The following is a 15,161-nucleotide window of genomic DNA, read 5'->3' as shown; positions in this document are numbered from 1 at the left end:
GCGCACCGCGCTGATCCGAAGCCAAGAGCCAGGTGTTTTTCCTGGTCTCCCATGCGGGTGCAGGGCCCAAGGACTTGGGCCATCCTCCACTGCACTCCCGGGCCACAGCAGAGAGGTGGACTGGAAGAGGGGCAACCGGGACTAGAACCCGGTGTGCCGGCGCCGCAGGCGGAGGATTAGCCTAGTGAGCCTCGGCGCCGGCCCTCCTTTATTCTTTTTTTTGTTTTGTTTTGTTTTTTGTTTTTTTGACAGGCAGAGTGGACAGTGAGAGAGAGAGACAGAGAGAAAGGTCTTACTTTGCCGTTGGTTCACCCTCCAATGGCCGCCACGGCTGGCGCGCTGCAGCCGGCGCACCACACTGATCCGATGGCAGGAGCCAGGTACTTCTCCTGGTCTCCCATGGGGTGCAGGGCCCAAGTACTTGGGCCATCCTCCACTGCACTCCCTGGCCACAGCAGAGAGCTGGCCTGGAAGAGGGGCAACCGGGACAGAATCCGGCGCCCCGACCAGGACTAGAACCCGGTGTGCCAGCGCCGCAAGGTGGAGGATTAGCCTAGTGAGCCGCGGCGCCGGCCCCCTCCTTTATTCTTAAAGAATGTTTTCAGCAGATAAAAGCTTTTGTGTTGATACCATATAGAGGAGTTAATCTCACCATAAATAATCTTTACTTTCTCTCTTCCATTAATCTATAGACAAACCAAAAATCTAACTTCTTTAAAGATAATCTGATTTTTTTTCTGTGCTTTTAAGATTTTATTTAGTTTTCTTAAGTTTTATGGTGATGTATCTGTGCATGAATTTCTTTTTATCATGTGGGCATCCTCAAACTGGATTAGTATTTTTAATTCAGTTGGCAAAAAATTTAACCATTTTCTTTCCAAATATTATGTATGCCTTTTTTCCCTCTTTCCAGATCTGCAGTTAAACATCCAGTATACCATCTCAGTGTGTCCTCTGTTTCTTAATTTATTACTGTTTATGTACTTTAATTTGTGTGTCTCTCTTCCTTATATTTTGGATAATTTCCTAAGAACTACTTTCCAGTTCACTGCTTTTCTCTTCAACTGTGAATAATCTAATCTGCCTCTAAATGAGTTAGTAATTTGTTATGTCTTTCATTGTACTTTACTGTGTTTCTTATTTCCAGGTTTTTTATTTGTCTGCTGTCAGTTTTTAGTTTCTTAATGCCTAATGATAGTTCAAGTTTATTTTTTTTAACATAGTCAGCTTTGTATTTTTATTGCCTTTATCTGATAGTTCCAATATCTTATGTTTCTGTGGGTCTGCTTCTACTGTTTGAACTATTTCTCACTCATGATGTCTTGTTATTGTTGAATGTTATTTTGTTGTTGTTGTTGATTTTGTTTTTTAAAGATTTATTTTATTTATTTGAAAGGAAGAGTTACAGAGAGAAATAGAGACAGAGAGAACTTCCGTCCACTAGTTCACTTCCCCAAATGGCCACAACAGCCCTGGCTGGGCTATACTGAAGCCAGGAGCTTCCTCCAGGTCTCCTATGTGAGTGCAGGAGTCCAAGTACTTAGGCCATCTGGGGCTGCTTTCCCAGGCCCATTAGCAGGAACTGGTGCCCATATGGGATGCCAGTATCACAAGCAGTGGATTAACTGGTATACCCCAATGCTGGCCCCTGAATGTTATTCTTGAGGGAATGATTTTGAGGCCTAGGTAGGATAGGTGACCTTTTTCCAGATAATGTTTTCATTTGGTTCTGCCAGGCACTGGCAGGATGCAGGGCTAATACCAATTCAGGTTACCTTAATCCAGCCCCATTGAGAGGCTTATGATTCCCTAGATAGTAGAGACGACTTTCTACTAGTCCACAGTTTGGCTCATCTGTTCTTGAGGGTATATAGCACCACAAGTTCCCAGCTTTGATAATGATTGGAAATTGGATTTGTCAAGATGATTGTATTTATCACCTTCTTTGGGTTCAGAGGTCTGCTTTTATCCTGGCAGCTTCAGAAAGCTACTAAAAGAGTAGCTCAGGTTTGCAGTTGATTCCTCCTGTGGCAGATGTCCTCAAGGCAAAAGCGGCTTTGAGTATTATTCATGCGTTATTTATCTTTCTGGACTTCCAAATTTTTGCTAGCTTTTCCTCATCATATTGTCAGTTCTTTCCTGTTTCTAAGAAAATCATTTTTCTGTTTCATTGCCTAAAACAATGCTCTGAACTTGATGTGTGTTCTGTAATTATTTACATATTAAAGTAATTTATTCAAATTTTTCATTGTCCTTAAAGGGTGGAAAGGTTAAAGAATAACCTTCTGTTACTGGAAATCTCACTTTTTTTTAATGGCTTTTTTTAAGCAACTTTATTGAGATGTAAATTCACATACTATACAGTTCACTCATTTAAAGTGTGCAGTTAATTGTTTTTTAGTATATTCATGGGATCATGCAACCATGACCACAGTCTAATTTTAGGACATTTTTCCCTCTAAAAGAAACTCCATACCTGTTGGCTGTCATTGTCCCCTTATTCCAAATTTTTCTTTCTCGCTTCAGCCCTAACCAACCCTTTTTTTTTTTTTAAAGATTTATTTATTTATTTGAAAGTCAGAGTTACAGAGAGGAGGAGAGGCAGAGAGAAAGAGAGAGGTCTTCCATCTTCTGGTTCACTCCCCAAATGGCCACAACAGCCGGAGCTACGCCAATCTGAAGCCAGGAGCCTGGAGCTTCTTCCGGGTCTCCCACACGGGTGCAGGGGCCCAAGGACTTGGGCCATCTTGTACTGCTTTCCCAGGCCATAGCAGAGAGTTGGATCAGAAGTGGAGCAGCTGGGACTCGAACCAGCTCATGTAGGATGCTGGCACTGCAGGCGGCAGCTTTACCCACTGCCCACAGCTCTGGCCCCAACCTAATCAACCATTAATCTACTTGTTTTATATGTATAGATTTCCCTATTCTGGGCATTTAATCTTAATGGAATAATACAATATGTGGTTGTTTTGTGAATGACTTCTTTGACTTCGTGTGTTTTCAAGGATGATCTTTGTTGTAGCCTGTATGAGTATTTGATTAGTTTGGTATGACCAAATAATAGTCTCCTAAGTGAATATTACCACATTTCATTTATCTGTTCATTGGATGATAGACATTTGGATCATTTCAGCTCTGACCATTGTAAGTAATACTGCTGTGAACACTCGTGTACAGGTTTTTGTATGCACAAGTATATTTTCATTTGTCTTAAGTATAATACTTAGAGTGGAATTGCTAGGATGTATGATAACTCTTAAGATTTTTTCTTGAAGCCGGCGCCGTGGCTCAATAGGCTAATCCTCCACCTTGCGGCGCCGGCACACCAGGTTCTAGTCCCGGTTGGGGCGCCGGATTCTGTCCCGGTTGCCCCTCTTCCAGGCCAGCTCTCTGCTGTGGCCAGGGAGTGCAGTGGAGGATGGCCCAGGTGCTTGGGCCCTGCACCCCATGGGAGACCAGGAAAAGCACCTGGATCCTGGCTCCTGCCATCGGATCAGCGCGGTGCGCCGGCTGCAGCGGCGGCCATTGGAGGGTGAACCAGCGGCAAAGGAAGACCTTTCCCTCTCTCTCTCTCTCACTGTCCACTCTGCCTGTCAAAAAAAGAAAAAAAAAAAAAGATTTTTTTCTTGAGTATATTTCTAACAGTTGAACTGTGGGATCATGTAGTAACACGGGAGGAACTACCAAACTTCCAAAGAAGCTACACTATTTTACAGTTCGCTCAGTAATTTGTGTGGGTTCTAGTTTCTCCACATTCCTGCTAAGGCTTATTATTATCTTTTTTTATTATATTCATCCTAATGGGTATGAAGTAGTATCCCATTGTGGTTTTAATTTACATTTTCCTAGTGATTAGTGAAGTTGAGCATCGTTTCATATTCTTAATGGCCATTTGTATGTCTTTCTTGAGGGAATGTCTGTTGACATCCTTTGCTTACTTTTAGAATCAGGTTGTCTTTTCACTGTTCAGTTTAAGTGTATTTTATAAATTCTGGATGCTAGACTTACCAGTTTTAACATTTGCAAATATTTCCCCCATTCTGTGGATTGTCTTCATTTTCTTCACACTGTTGTTTGTAGCACCAGAAAAATTTTAGATTTTGATGAAATTGTGTCTAATTTTTCCTTTTGTTACTTATGTTTTTGATGCCTTATCTTAAAAACCACTGCCTAATCCAAGAAAGCTTCATTGTGTTTTCTTTTAAGAGTTTTACTTCTTAGATTTAGGTTTGTGGTCCTTATTTGTTTGAGAGGCAGAGAGACCAAGACCTCCCATTCACTGAATAACTCCTTAAATGGCCATTCTGGCAGGGGCTGAGCAGAGACCAAAGCCAGAAGCTGTGTCAAGATACCTACCTATTTGAGTGATAGGAACCCAAAAATTTGAGCCTTCCCTAGTCTGCATAAGCAGGAAGCTGGAATCAGGAGCCAGAGGCAGATATCAAACCCAGGCACTCCATTAGTAAGGGATGCAGACACCTTAACTACTAAGCCAAACGCCCATTCCCATGCTACATTTTGAGTTAATTTTGCATGTAGTTTGGGGTTGAAATCTAGTTTCATTCTTTGCATGTAGATACCCAGTTGTCCCAGCACTCTTTGATGAAGAACTGTTCTTTTCCCCTTGAATTGACATCTCACCTGTAATGCCTTCAGAATTTCACGATCATGGACATTTTAGGGCCTTAGAGTTGATGCTTCCCGCCGTAAGCCTTTTTTGTTTGTTTAATCATCACTAACTTGGTATTGTTCAATCTTAGTTTCAATGTTATTTCCTCATTTAGGCTGTCCTTGAGTATCTAAATGTAAACTCATTATCATTACCTGATTTTAAATCTCTTATCATTTCACACTGTCTGGTATTCACTGTGTTTGTGTTGTTCACTCTGTATTCTCTGTACCAAAATAGTGACAGGCATCTAACTGCCATTTAAACATGTCATGAGGGACTGGTGTTTGGCCTAGCAGTTAAGATACCAGTTAAGGTGTCCATGTCGATCATTTGGAGTACCTCAGGTGAATTCCTGGCTCTGGTTCCTAATTCCAGCTTTATCCTAAGGCATACTCTAGTGGGGTTCCTGCCACTTACATAGGAGTCCTGGTTGCATTCTCGGCTCCCAGCTTTGGTCCCCTGGCCTTCACAGGCATTTAGGGAGTGAACCAACAGAGGAGAGGGTGTTCTCACTTGCTCTCTAGTGCTGTCTGCCTCTCAGGTACATAAAATAAATAATGTGTGATGATGAGGTAGAAATGTGAAATGAAGTGATGTAACATTAATCTGTGATTTTTTTTTTCTTTCTTTCTGGAAGTTGCTGGGTTTTAACTCCTTGGCATTCTTTTGTTCTTCCTAGTTGTCTCCAACTCCAACTCTGTTTTTGAAACATTTTATAGTTCTTTTTCAATGTATTGCATTTTTTACTTGGCACGATATAGTGAAAATACATTTTTCTTATCTTTAGTACCTGTTGAAAGACTAACAGTATATCACTAAAGATAGCTTTATATATATTTATATATTAATGTTATATTTTTAAATTTTATTTTTAGGGGTAGGGGCTTGGTGTCACAGTTAAGCCCCTGCTTGGGATGCCCACATCCCATATTAGAATCCTTGGTTTGAGTCTTCGCTACTCTGCTTCCCATTTAGAGTTCCTGCTGATGCACACCCTGGAAGGAAGCATATGATACCTCGATTACTCAGATTCCTTCCACCCAGTTAGGAGACTGAGACTGAGTTAAGGGCTCTCAGTTTCGGCCTGGCTCAGCCCAGGTTGTTACAGACATTTAGAGAGTAAACCAGCAGATGGAAGATCGATCCCGCTCTCTCGCTTTCACTCTTCCTCTCTCCTTCTCCCCCTCCCTCCCCACTTCTCTCTCCCTCTTTCTTTGTCACTCTACCCTTCAGAAAGTTATTTTTTAATTGTAACCACTACTCTAACAAACTAGATTGGAATTTAGGTATATTTTCTTAAAGTCTTTTAACTTTTTTTTCTCCTTTTCTTCCCCCCTTAACACTTCGCAGATCTTTAACATTGACTGCAGTATACTCTAAGATCAAGAAAGAGCCATTTTATATGTAATTTATCCATTAAATGTTTTGTACACTGTGACTGAGATTTTGAACTCTCAATGAAAATCTAGAATTATAGCATGTGCTATATTAAGTAATAGAAAATAGCGGTATTTTATGTAGCCAGTATGGACTGGTTAGCCAAACAAGCTCGTTTACTCTCTCAATGTCTTGATGTAGCAGCCTAGCTTTTTTTTTTTTTTTTTTTTTTTTTTTTTAAAGAACTTTTGAAATAGTTTCAGACTTAAAGAAAAATTGTGAAGATAGGCCGGCGCCGTGGCTCACTAGGCTAATCCTCCGCCTAGCGGCGCCGGCACACCGGGTTCTAGTCCCGGTCAGGGCGCCGGATTCTGTCCCGGTTGCCCCTCTTCCAGGCCAGCCCTCTGCTGTGGCCAGGGAGTGCAGTGGAGGATGGCCCAGGTGCTTGGGCCCTGCACCCCATGGGAGACCAGGAAAAGCACCTGGCTTCTGGCTCCTGCCATCGGATCAGCGCGGTGCGCTGGCCGCAGCGCGCTGGCCGCGGCGGCCATTGGAGGGTGAACCAACGGCAAAAGGAAGACCTTTCTCTCTGTCTCTCTCTCTCACTGTCCACTCTGCCTGTCAAAAAAAAAAAAAAAATACCTTAGGCAAGCTCGCTTAATAATTAAAGAGATTTATTTTAGCTCACAATTCTGAAGGTTCAGAGTCCAAGTAACATGATGCAGGCTTTGACCCTTGCAGGGCTCCATGGTAGATTAAAGGACCTTGTGGTAAACCATGGAGGAGAGTAGTTGACCCCAAACTCAGGCTTTTACAACAACCAACTCCTGAGAATGCTTTCTGAGGGCACATTCCCAGTGAACTAAGGATCATCTAAAGATTCTACCACCTGGGGACCAGGCCTTTACCACAGGGACCTCTGGGAAATATTTAACATTCAAGGCATAGCAGAGGGGCACGCTTTTGTCACAGCAGTTAGGATGCTGCTTAGGACAGCTACATCCCATATCAGAATACCTGGGTTTCAGTCCTAGTTCCTCTTCTGATTCCAGCTTCCTAATACACACTCTGGGAGGCAGTCGATGGCTCCAGTACTTGGGTCCTTGCCACCTACGTGGGTGACCTAGATTGAGTTCCTAGCCCCTGGTTTGGGGCTGTTACAAACATATGGGAGTGAACCAGCAGATGGAATATCTGTCTCCATCCCTCTCACACTGCCTGTCTTTCAGATAACTTTAAATAAATAGATAGTAAACAAACCATAGCAAAAAGTTCTTTGATTTTCCTGGAGTGAGAAGACTATCCAGGCAGATCTTTTATTTTCCCTACTGTTAGAATCATCCAGTTTTCTAACCCTAACCCTAACCCTAACCCTAACCCTAACCCTAACCCTAACCCTAGAATTTCTTTGTTTTGTTTTTTAAAGAATGATAGTTGAAACCAAGATCTAGGCCTTAAAGTGCTCAGTGCTTCTAGAATATCACTGCTTCTGGGCTCCCTCAGTAAACAACTAGGAGGCCAGCGCCACGGCTCACTAGGCTAATCCTGCACCTGTGGCGCTGGCACACCGGGTTCTAGTCCTGGTTGGGTTGCCGGATTCTGTCCCTGTTGCTCCTCTTCCAGTCCGCCTCTCTGCTGTGGCCCGGGAGTGCAGTGGAAGATGGCCCAAGTCCTTGGGCCCTGCACCCACATGGGAGACCAGGAGGAAGCACCTGGCTCCTGGCTTCAGATCAGCGCAGCATGCGGGCCATAGTGGCCACTTGGGGGGTGAACCAATGGAAAAGGAAGACCTTTCTCTCTGTCTCTCTCTCTCACTGTCTAACTCTGCCTGTCCAAAAAAAAAAAAAAAAGTAAACAACTAGGAAAGATGTGTATATATATACTAACCCATGTACATATTTATATTTCTGTATCTATATAGATTTTATAAATGAACATCAGCAAAAACTGTAAGAGCATACAGATACCTCTGAGTTTTATCCAGCACTAGTAGACTTGTTTATTTATTTATTTATTTTTTGACAGGCAGAGTTAGAGAGAAAGGTCTTCCTTTTCTGTTGCTTCACCCCCCAAAATGGCCGCAACAGCCAACGCGCTGCGCCTGTCCAAAGCCAGGAGCCAGGTACTTCTCCTGGTCTCCCATGTGGGTGCAGGGCCCAAGCACTTGGGCCATCCTCCACTGCCTTCCCAGGCCACAGCAGAGAGCTGGACTGGAAGAGGAGCAACCAGGACTAGAACCCAGGGTGCCAGCACCACAGGCAGAGGATTAGCCAAGTGAGCCATGGCGCCAGCCGACTTGCTTATTTTAATGTCTTTCAGTGACCTGGTTCTCATTAACTATATCTAACTTATTTTTTAAAACACCCTCTATTTTTGATAAGTATAATTTATATTTGTGCTTTAGCAAAATTTTTTTTTTTTTTTTTTTTTTTTGACAGGCAGAGTTGACAGAGAGAGAGAGAAAGGTCTTCCTTTTGCCATTGGTTCGCCCTCCAATGGCCGCCATGGCTAGCGTGCTGCGGCCGGTGCACCACGCTGAAACGAAGGCAGGAGCCAGGTACTTATCCTGGTCTCCCGTGGGGTGCAGGGCCCAAGCACTTGGGCCATCCTCCACTGCACTCCCGGGCCACAGCAGAGAGCTGGCCTGGAAGAGGGGCAACCGGGACAGAATCCGGCGCCCTGACCGGGACTAGAACCCGGTGTGCTGGCACCACAAGGTGGAGGATTCGCCTAGTAAGCCACGGCGCTGGCACTTTAGCAAATTTAAGTTACTCCTTACTGCATCATGTAGAATTGTTCTTAACTAATTATGAATAACAAGGATCAACTATTTGTTACATAATGTAAATAGAATACTGTGCATTCTAAAGGCATATTTAAGGCATATTTAAGACATAAAACTATTTGGAAATCAAGTGCAGAATGACTTCTTACTTGGTCTTTTGTTTAGTTACGGATTTAGACTTCATGTGTTTGGGTTATATGACACCAATTATATTCTTACATTTTAGGTGTCAATTTGCTTTGAAAATTTTTTTTTTTTTAACTAGGTCTTAACCTGCAGAGTCAGTTTAACCTGGAAAATGTCACTGTTTTCAATACCAATGAACAGGAAAGCACCCTGGGTCAGAAGGTGAGACTGAAAATGAAATCTTCCCACAAAACATGTTTGTACTTTTGTTACTAAGATAATTCATATGAATGGGCCTCTAAATCATAAAAAATTAAAAGATATTTGGCTGTTTCTTTTTACAGGCATAATATGTATTCCTTGTAAAAAAAAATATTTTGGAGTAGCTATACTGTTCTGTTTTGCTTTAGATTTTATTATGTATTTGAAAGAGAGAGAGAGAGAGAGGTCTTCCATCTGCTAATTTGCTTCCCAGATGGCCACAATGGCCAGGGTTGGGACAGGCCAAAGCCAGGAGCCAGGAGTTTCTTCTAGGTCTCCCACATGGATAGCAGGAGCCCAAGCACTTGGGCCATCCTCCACTGCTTTTCTCTGGCACATTAACAGGGAGTTGGATAGGGAGTGGAGCAGTCAGGATGCAAACCAGCACCCATATGAAATTATGGCATTCCAGGTAGCTTTACTCACTAAGCCACAATGCTGGCCCCAGAATAGCTATTCTTTTATTAAAGTGAATTAACAGAGTAGCTATGTTATGGGTATTATGGTGCAGTGGGTTAAGCTGCCACTTGCAATACCCACATCACATATTAGAGTGCTGATTCAAGTCCCAGCTCCTTTGCTTCAAATCCAGCTTCCTGCTGTGCATGTGAGAAAGCAGCAAATAATGATTCTAGTGCTTAACCCCCTGTAGCCATCCACATGGAAGACTTAGATGGAGTTCCAACTTTTGATTTGGGCCTGGCCCAACCCTGGCTGGCATTTGGGAAGTAAATCAGCAGATGTAAGATCTTTCTCTGTCTCTCCATTTCTCTGTTGCTCTGCCTTTCAAATAAATAAAATTTAATAGTAATAATCATAATGTAAATTATGGAGTAGCTGTCCTTTCTGACATTGACCATTTTTACATGCAAAACACATTTCTGTAAATATATATTACTGTAGCCATGTGTAGCATTATTTATCCAACCTTTTAGAACTTGTGTCTAGGTACAAATATAGGTCATTTTTTTTCCCCAAGTGAGATCATACAATACATAACTGCTCTTAAATGCATTTTCTTCTTTTAACTGATGTATTTCTGCAGTGGTGCATTAATCTTGGGTTTTTTAATGTCTCCTCTGTCTTTGAATAGATATATCACAGTCACCTCTCAATGGATATTTAGATATTCTCTAATCATGAAAGATTGTTAACATTACAGTGGGATAGTACTATATAAATCATTACTAAAATATGCTGTTATCGCCTTAGAGTACATTCCAACAAGTAGAATTGCTGGGTATGTGTGCATATTTCAGATTTTGATAGCTATTGCCTGGTTACTTTTCAAAATGATTGTACCTTAATACTACCACCAGTGACAGAGAATGCCCATTTTCCTGCAGCCTCAAACCAACACTAAGAATTATCAAGTTTTTTTTAAATCTTGGCTTAGTTAGTGTAAATACTGGAAAAGTCTTATTTTAATTCACATTTCCTTGATTATTAATAGTGTTGAAGGACATTTTAGTAACTGGAATTTATTTTTTCTTTTGTGAATGTCCTATTTATATCACTTGCCCATTTTACTATTGGATTGCTTTTGTCATTGTATATATATTCAAAACAAATAGCTATGGAGCCTTTATTCCCAGAGAGAATCCATTGACCATGTTTTGAGAAATATTTGTTTGAAACTTTCCACTGTATCTTTGTGACATGTATTATTTCATTGTCATATGGCTCATGAGTTCTTGGATCCTTGTCACAGAACTCTTATTGCCTTAAAGGTTAACTATAGGTAGTTACTATGACTGGACGTCTTTGAAAATAGTTGCTTAGCAGTGTGCAAATGACATTATTTTAGTGTTCATCTTCTGCTTCATGACTGCTTCATAACTAGCTGTATATTTTTTTCAATTTAGCACACAGAGGATAGAGAAGAAGGAATGGATGTAGAAGAAGGTGAAATGGGAGATGATGAAGCTCCAACAACTTGGTAAATTCTTAGAGCCTACAATTTTTTGATTTAGAAAAATAGTTCTTTAATGAGTCATCAGGTTCTGAAGTAAGGATATAGACAAGGAAGAGGGAATCATGCTTATAGCTTTCTTTCATTTGTAACTTTGGTGTATAGTAAATGATAAATTCCAAATCACTGATGGTGCAGACATTTCATTGTTTATATAGTTTAACTTTTGCATAATCCCAGTGTTTGAAAAGCCAACTACAGGCCATCTTTTGAGCTCCTCCCCTTCTCCCTTTCATTAAACTTGTGGACTTCTTACCTGTGGGTATTAGACTAACTTTTAATGAAGTAACAATAATAAGAAACCTCCTTTCCATTTCCTCTTCCCTCTTGCTCTTATTACTGTTTCTGATCTCATCTTCTTTAGCCTTGTGCTTTTTCTCCAAATAATTTCCTCTGTGCTAGTTAAAAGCAATAAGGAAGAAAAAAGGAAGGTATAAAGGTATACTTTTTTTCACTAGTACTCTTGCAAATGTTTTGAGGGGATGAAAGTTATCATTGGTTGTTGCTGAAAGAATTTCCATTACTCTCTTCCAGAAGATAAGAGCAGATTCCTTTATGTGCATAGGGAGATATATTCCTAGCATCTCAGATTTCAAATTCAAACACATATCCCCAAAAGAAAGAAAAGAAATTGTATGTCTCCAGGTTTAGTTCTAGTATTTCCCAGTGATAGGATTGAACAAGCTCTAATCTCCGTACAACTCAATTTTACCATCTTTAAAATGTGGTAATGTCACCTATTCATTATAACTCTTTAAAAGATTAAATAAGATGATCAAAAATGATCTAATAAGGCACTTGTTATTACTGTAGTTGTTGGTTTTATATGTAATAGTAAACACTTAGTGTTTATTCAGTGTCAGTAGATAACTATTATTAACTATGGTTAGTATGCTTTTAGCAACCTATTCATAGACATGAATAAAACGTAGCAAAAGCTTGACTTCAGTCACTTAAAAGTTGTTATTCATTATTTATTTGTAGCAAGATGAACATGCTTCAGGTAGTAGCTGTTACTCCAGCAAAGTTAGCATACTTTATTAAGCTTTCTAAATTATTTATCTGACATTACACATAATTGACTGCCATTGCAATCTAGGTGGATACTACATGATCGCAAGTCACTTTTGAAAAATAAAACGCACAGATCTTAGTGGCAACTGTTTCATTGCAGATTAGGAAATTTTTCAGTTACTTCCAAGATCACAGTTTTGTTGCAGGTGGTTGAAGTTCTCAAAAGTGGAAATGTGCAATACCCAATAGGTTGCTCTGCTATAGACGTGTATTTTTTCTTGAATTTATACGCCAATTGTTATAAATTTTTAAAAAATTATTCTTCAAAAAGATTTTAGGATATTGAATTGTAGTTTGATCTTTTTTAAAAAGATTTGTTTATTATTTATTTATTTGAAAGATGGAGTTACAGAGGTATGGGGGGTTTTCCGTGCGCTGGTTCACTCCACAAATGCCCACGACGCCGGAGCATGGAGCTTGACGCTTCCTCCACATCTCCCACATGGGTGCAAGGGATCCAAGGACTTGGACCATCTTTCATTGCTTTCCCAGGCACATTAGCAGGGAGCTGGATCAGAAGTGGAACGGCCAGGACTCAACCCAGCACCCATATGGAATGCTGGCACTGCAGGCAGTGGCTTTACCCACTAACACCGGCCCCTCTAATTTTCACTTTAAAGCTCTGAATATTTTGTTGTTTTCTTTGAAGTGACATGCCCACTTCATTTTTAATAAAATGTTGGCTAATTGCCTATCTAAAGTCATGATTTGTCAGTAAGAATGATTTTCTGTTAACGGAATTAACTAGTCCAGTTTGCAGTACAGACATTTGCACAAGTGCTTAAGCAAGACAATTTTCATTCTCTGCTTTGCAGCAGAAGTGTTTATCACTTCAGCTCAGTCCATATTTTAGAATCTCAAAAGAAATGTATTTGAAGGACTGGCATTTTGGCACATTGAAACTGCAGCTTGTGATTCTGGCACCCCATATGCCACCACACCAGCCCCCTTTGTTTGTGATCTTAATATGAATTAGATTGTTAGATGGAGATTTTTTTTATCAAATGTGCTTTCATATGTTTTACTGAAATACTTTTCCTCGGGCTGGCATTGTGGCACAATAGAGTAAACTGCTGGTTTTAACACCATATTAGAATACCAGTTCAAGTCCTGGCTATTCCACTTCCAATTGCACACTCTGCTGGTATTCCTGGAAAAGCAGTGGAGGGAGAATGGCTCAAGTAGTTGGGCTCCTGTCACTCTTGAGGGAGACTCAGATGGAATTCCAGGCTCCTGGCTTCACCATTGCAGCCATTTTGGGAGTGAACCAACACATGGAAGGTCTTTCTCTATCACTCTGGCTTTCAAATAATTAAATAGATAAATCTTTAAAAAAAAATACTTCATTGGGCCAGTGTTATAGCATAGCTGGTAAAGCCGCCACCTGTTGCACTGGCATCCCACATGAGCGTGGGTTCATGTCCAGGCTGCTTCACTTTTGATCCCTTCTGGTGGCCTGGGAGGGCAACAGAAGGTGAAATGAATAAACTTTAAAAAAAAAAAAAAAAAGAAAACTCTTCTTTTTTTCTATCTGAAATCACATCTTTAAAAAATTTTGTAAAAACTATATTTTCAACTAGTTATTTTATACTATTTTAAATCCAAGGAAACTAAGGTAATTTTCTTTTATTTATTTATTTATTTGAAAGTCAGTTACACAGAGAGAGGAGAGGCAAAGAGAGAGAGGTCTTCCATCCAATGTTTCACTCCCCATTTGGCTGCAACAGCCGAAGCCGATCTGAAGCCAGGAGCCAGGAGCTTCTTCCAGGTCTCCCATGCAGGGAGCTGGTGGGTAAAGCCACCACCTGCGATGCCAGCATCCCATATAGGCACCGGTTCAAGTCTTGGCTGTTCCACTTCCAATCTAGCTTTCTACTATAGCCTGGTAAAGCAGTAGAAAATGGCCCAAGTCCTTGGGCCTCTGCACCTGCATGGGAGACCCTGAAGAAGTTCCTGGCTCCTGGCTTCAGATCACCCCAGCACTGGCCATTGCAGCCATTTGGAGAGTGAACCAGCAGATAACAGAAACCTCTCTCTCTCCCCTTTCTCTCTCTCCCCCTCCCCCTCTCCGTCCCTCTTCTCCCACCCTCTCCCTCTGCCTCTCTCTCTAACTCTGCGTTTCAAATAAATAAATAAATCTTTTTTAAAAAAAGAAGTAGAAAAATCTAAAAATAGCTATCGCTTGGGTTAGAAAAAGTCTAAACTATTTGTTTTGACATTAAAAAATAAAGCTAATAAAGTCACTACAGAATGGGGTTTTTTTGTGTGAAACTAACTTGATAAGTAATATATTTGTCTCATACTAGAGTTTCTTACCCTGGTGTACTAGTTATAATTCCTGGGACTTTTTTTTTTTTTTTTTTAAGAATTATTTAATTGAAAGGCAGAGTGTGAGAAAGCAAAGGAGAGCAAGAGACACAGAGATCTACCATTGGCTGATTCACTCCCAAATGGCCACAACAGCTGGAGCTCAGCCAAGCCAAAGCCAGGAACCTGAAACTACACCCCAGTCTCCCACATGGGTGGCAGGAGCTCAAGTACTTGGGCAATCTTCCATTCCTTTCCCAGGCATCACAGCAGCACGACAAAGCTGGCCCCAATTCCTGGGGCTTTTAACATATTATCAGATTAACCTGATTTGAAATAACATTGAAGTTATTTCTTCTCATGTCAAAATCTGGAGACAAGCAGTCCAGGACTGGAGGAGCTAATCTCCCACTCAGTGAGATTTTCTAGGCACCCAAGTTCTTTTCTTTCTTTCTTTTTTTTTTAATTAGTTAATTAATTTATTTATTTGAAAGACAGTGGCGGGGGGGGGGGGGGACAGATCTTCCATTTGCTGATTCACTCCCCAGATAGCCGAAGTGCTTAGAGCTGGGCCAGGCTAAAGCCAA

General features: G+C 41.0%; 1 protein-coding gene across 1 annotated transcript in view; it reads left to right on the top strand.

Moving 5' to 3' along the window:
• The window catches only part of THOC1 (THO complex subunit 1), a 56,895-nt gene that overhangs the window by 12,497 nt on the left and 29,237 nt on the right, over positions 1-15,161 (top strand). The window contains exons 8-9 of the mRNA XM_002713446.4: positions 9,100-9,182; positions 11,087-11,160. Coding sequence (XP_002713492.1) covers positions 9,100-9,182; positions 11,087-11,160 — 157 coding nt within the window. The remainder of the gene's footprint in view (positions 1-9,099; positions 9,183-11,086; positions 11,161-15,161) is intronic.

The sequence above is a fragment of the Oryctolagus cuniculus genome, chromosome 10 (genome assembly GCF_964237555.1).
Source record: "Oryctolagus cuniculus chromosome 10, mOryCun1.1, whole genome shotgun sequence".
Taxonomy (NCBI): domain Eukaryota; kingdom Metazoa; phylum Chordata; class Mammalia; order Lagomorpha; family Leporidae; genus Oryctolagus; species Oryctolagus cuniculus.
The sequence above is the reverse complement of the archived record's forward strand: the minus strand, read 5'-3'. Positions and strand labels throughout refer to the sequence as shown.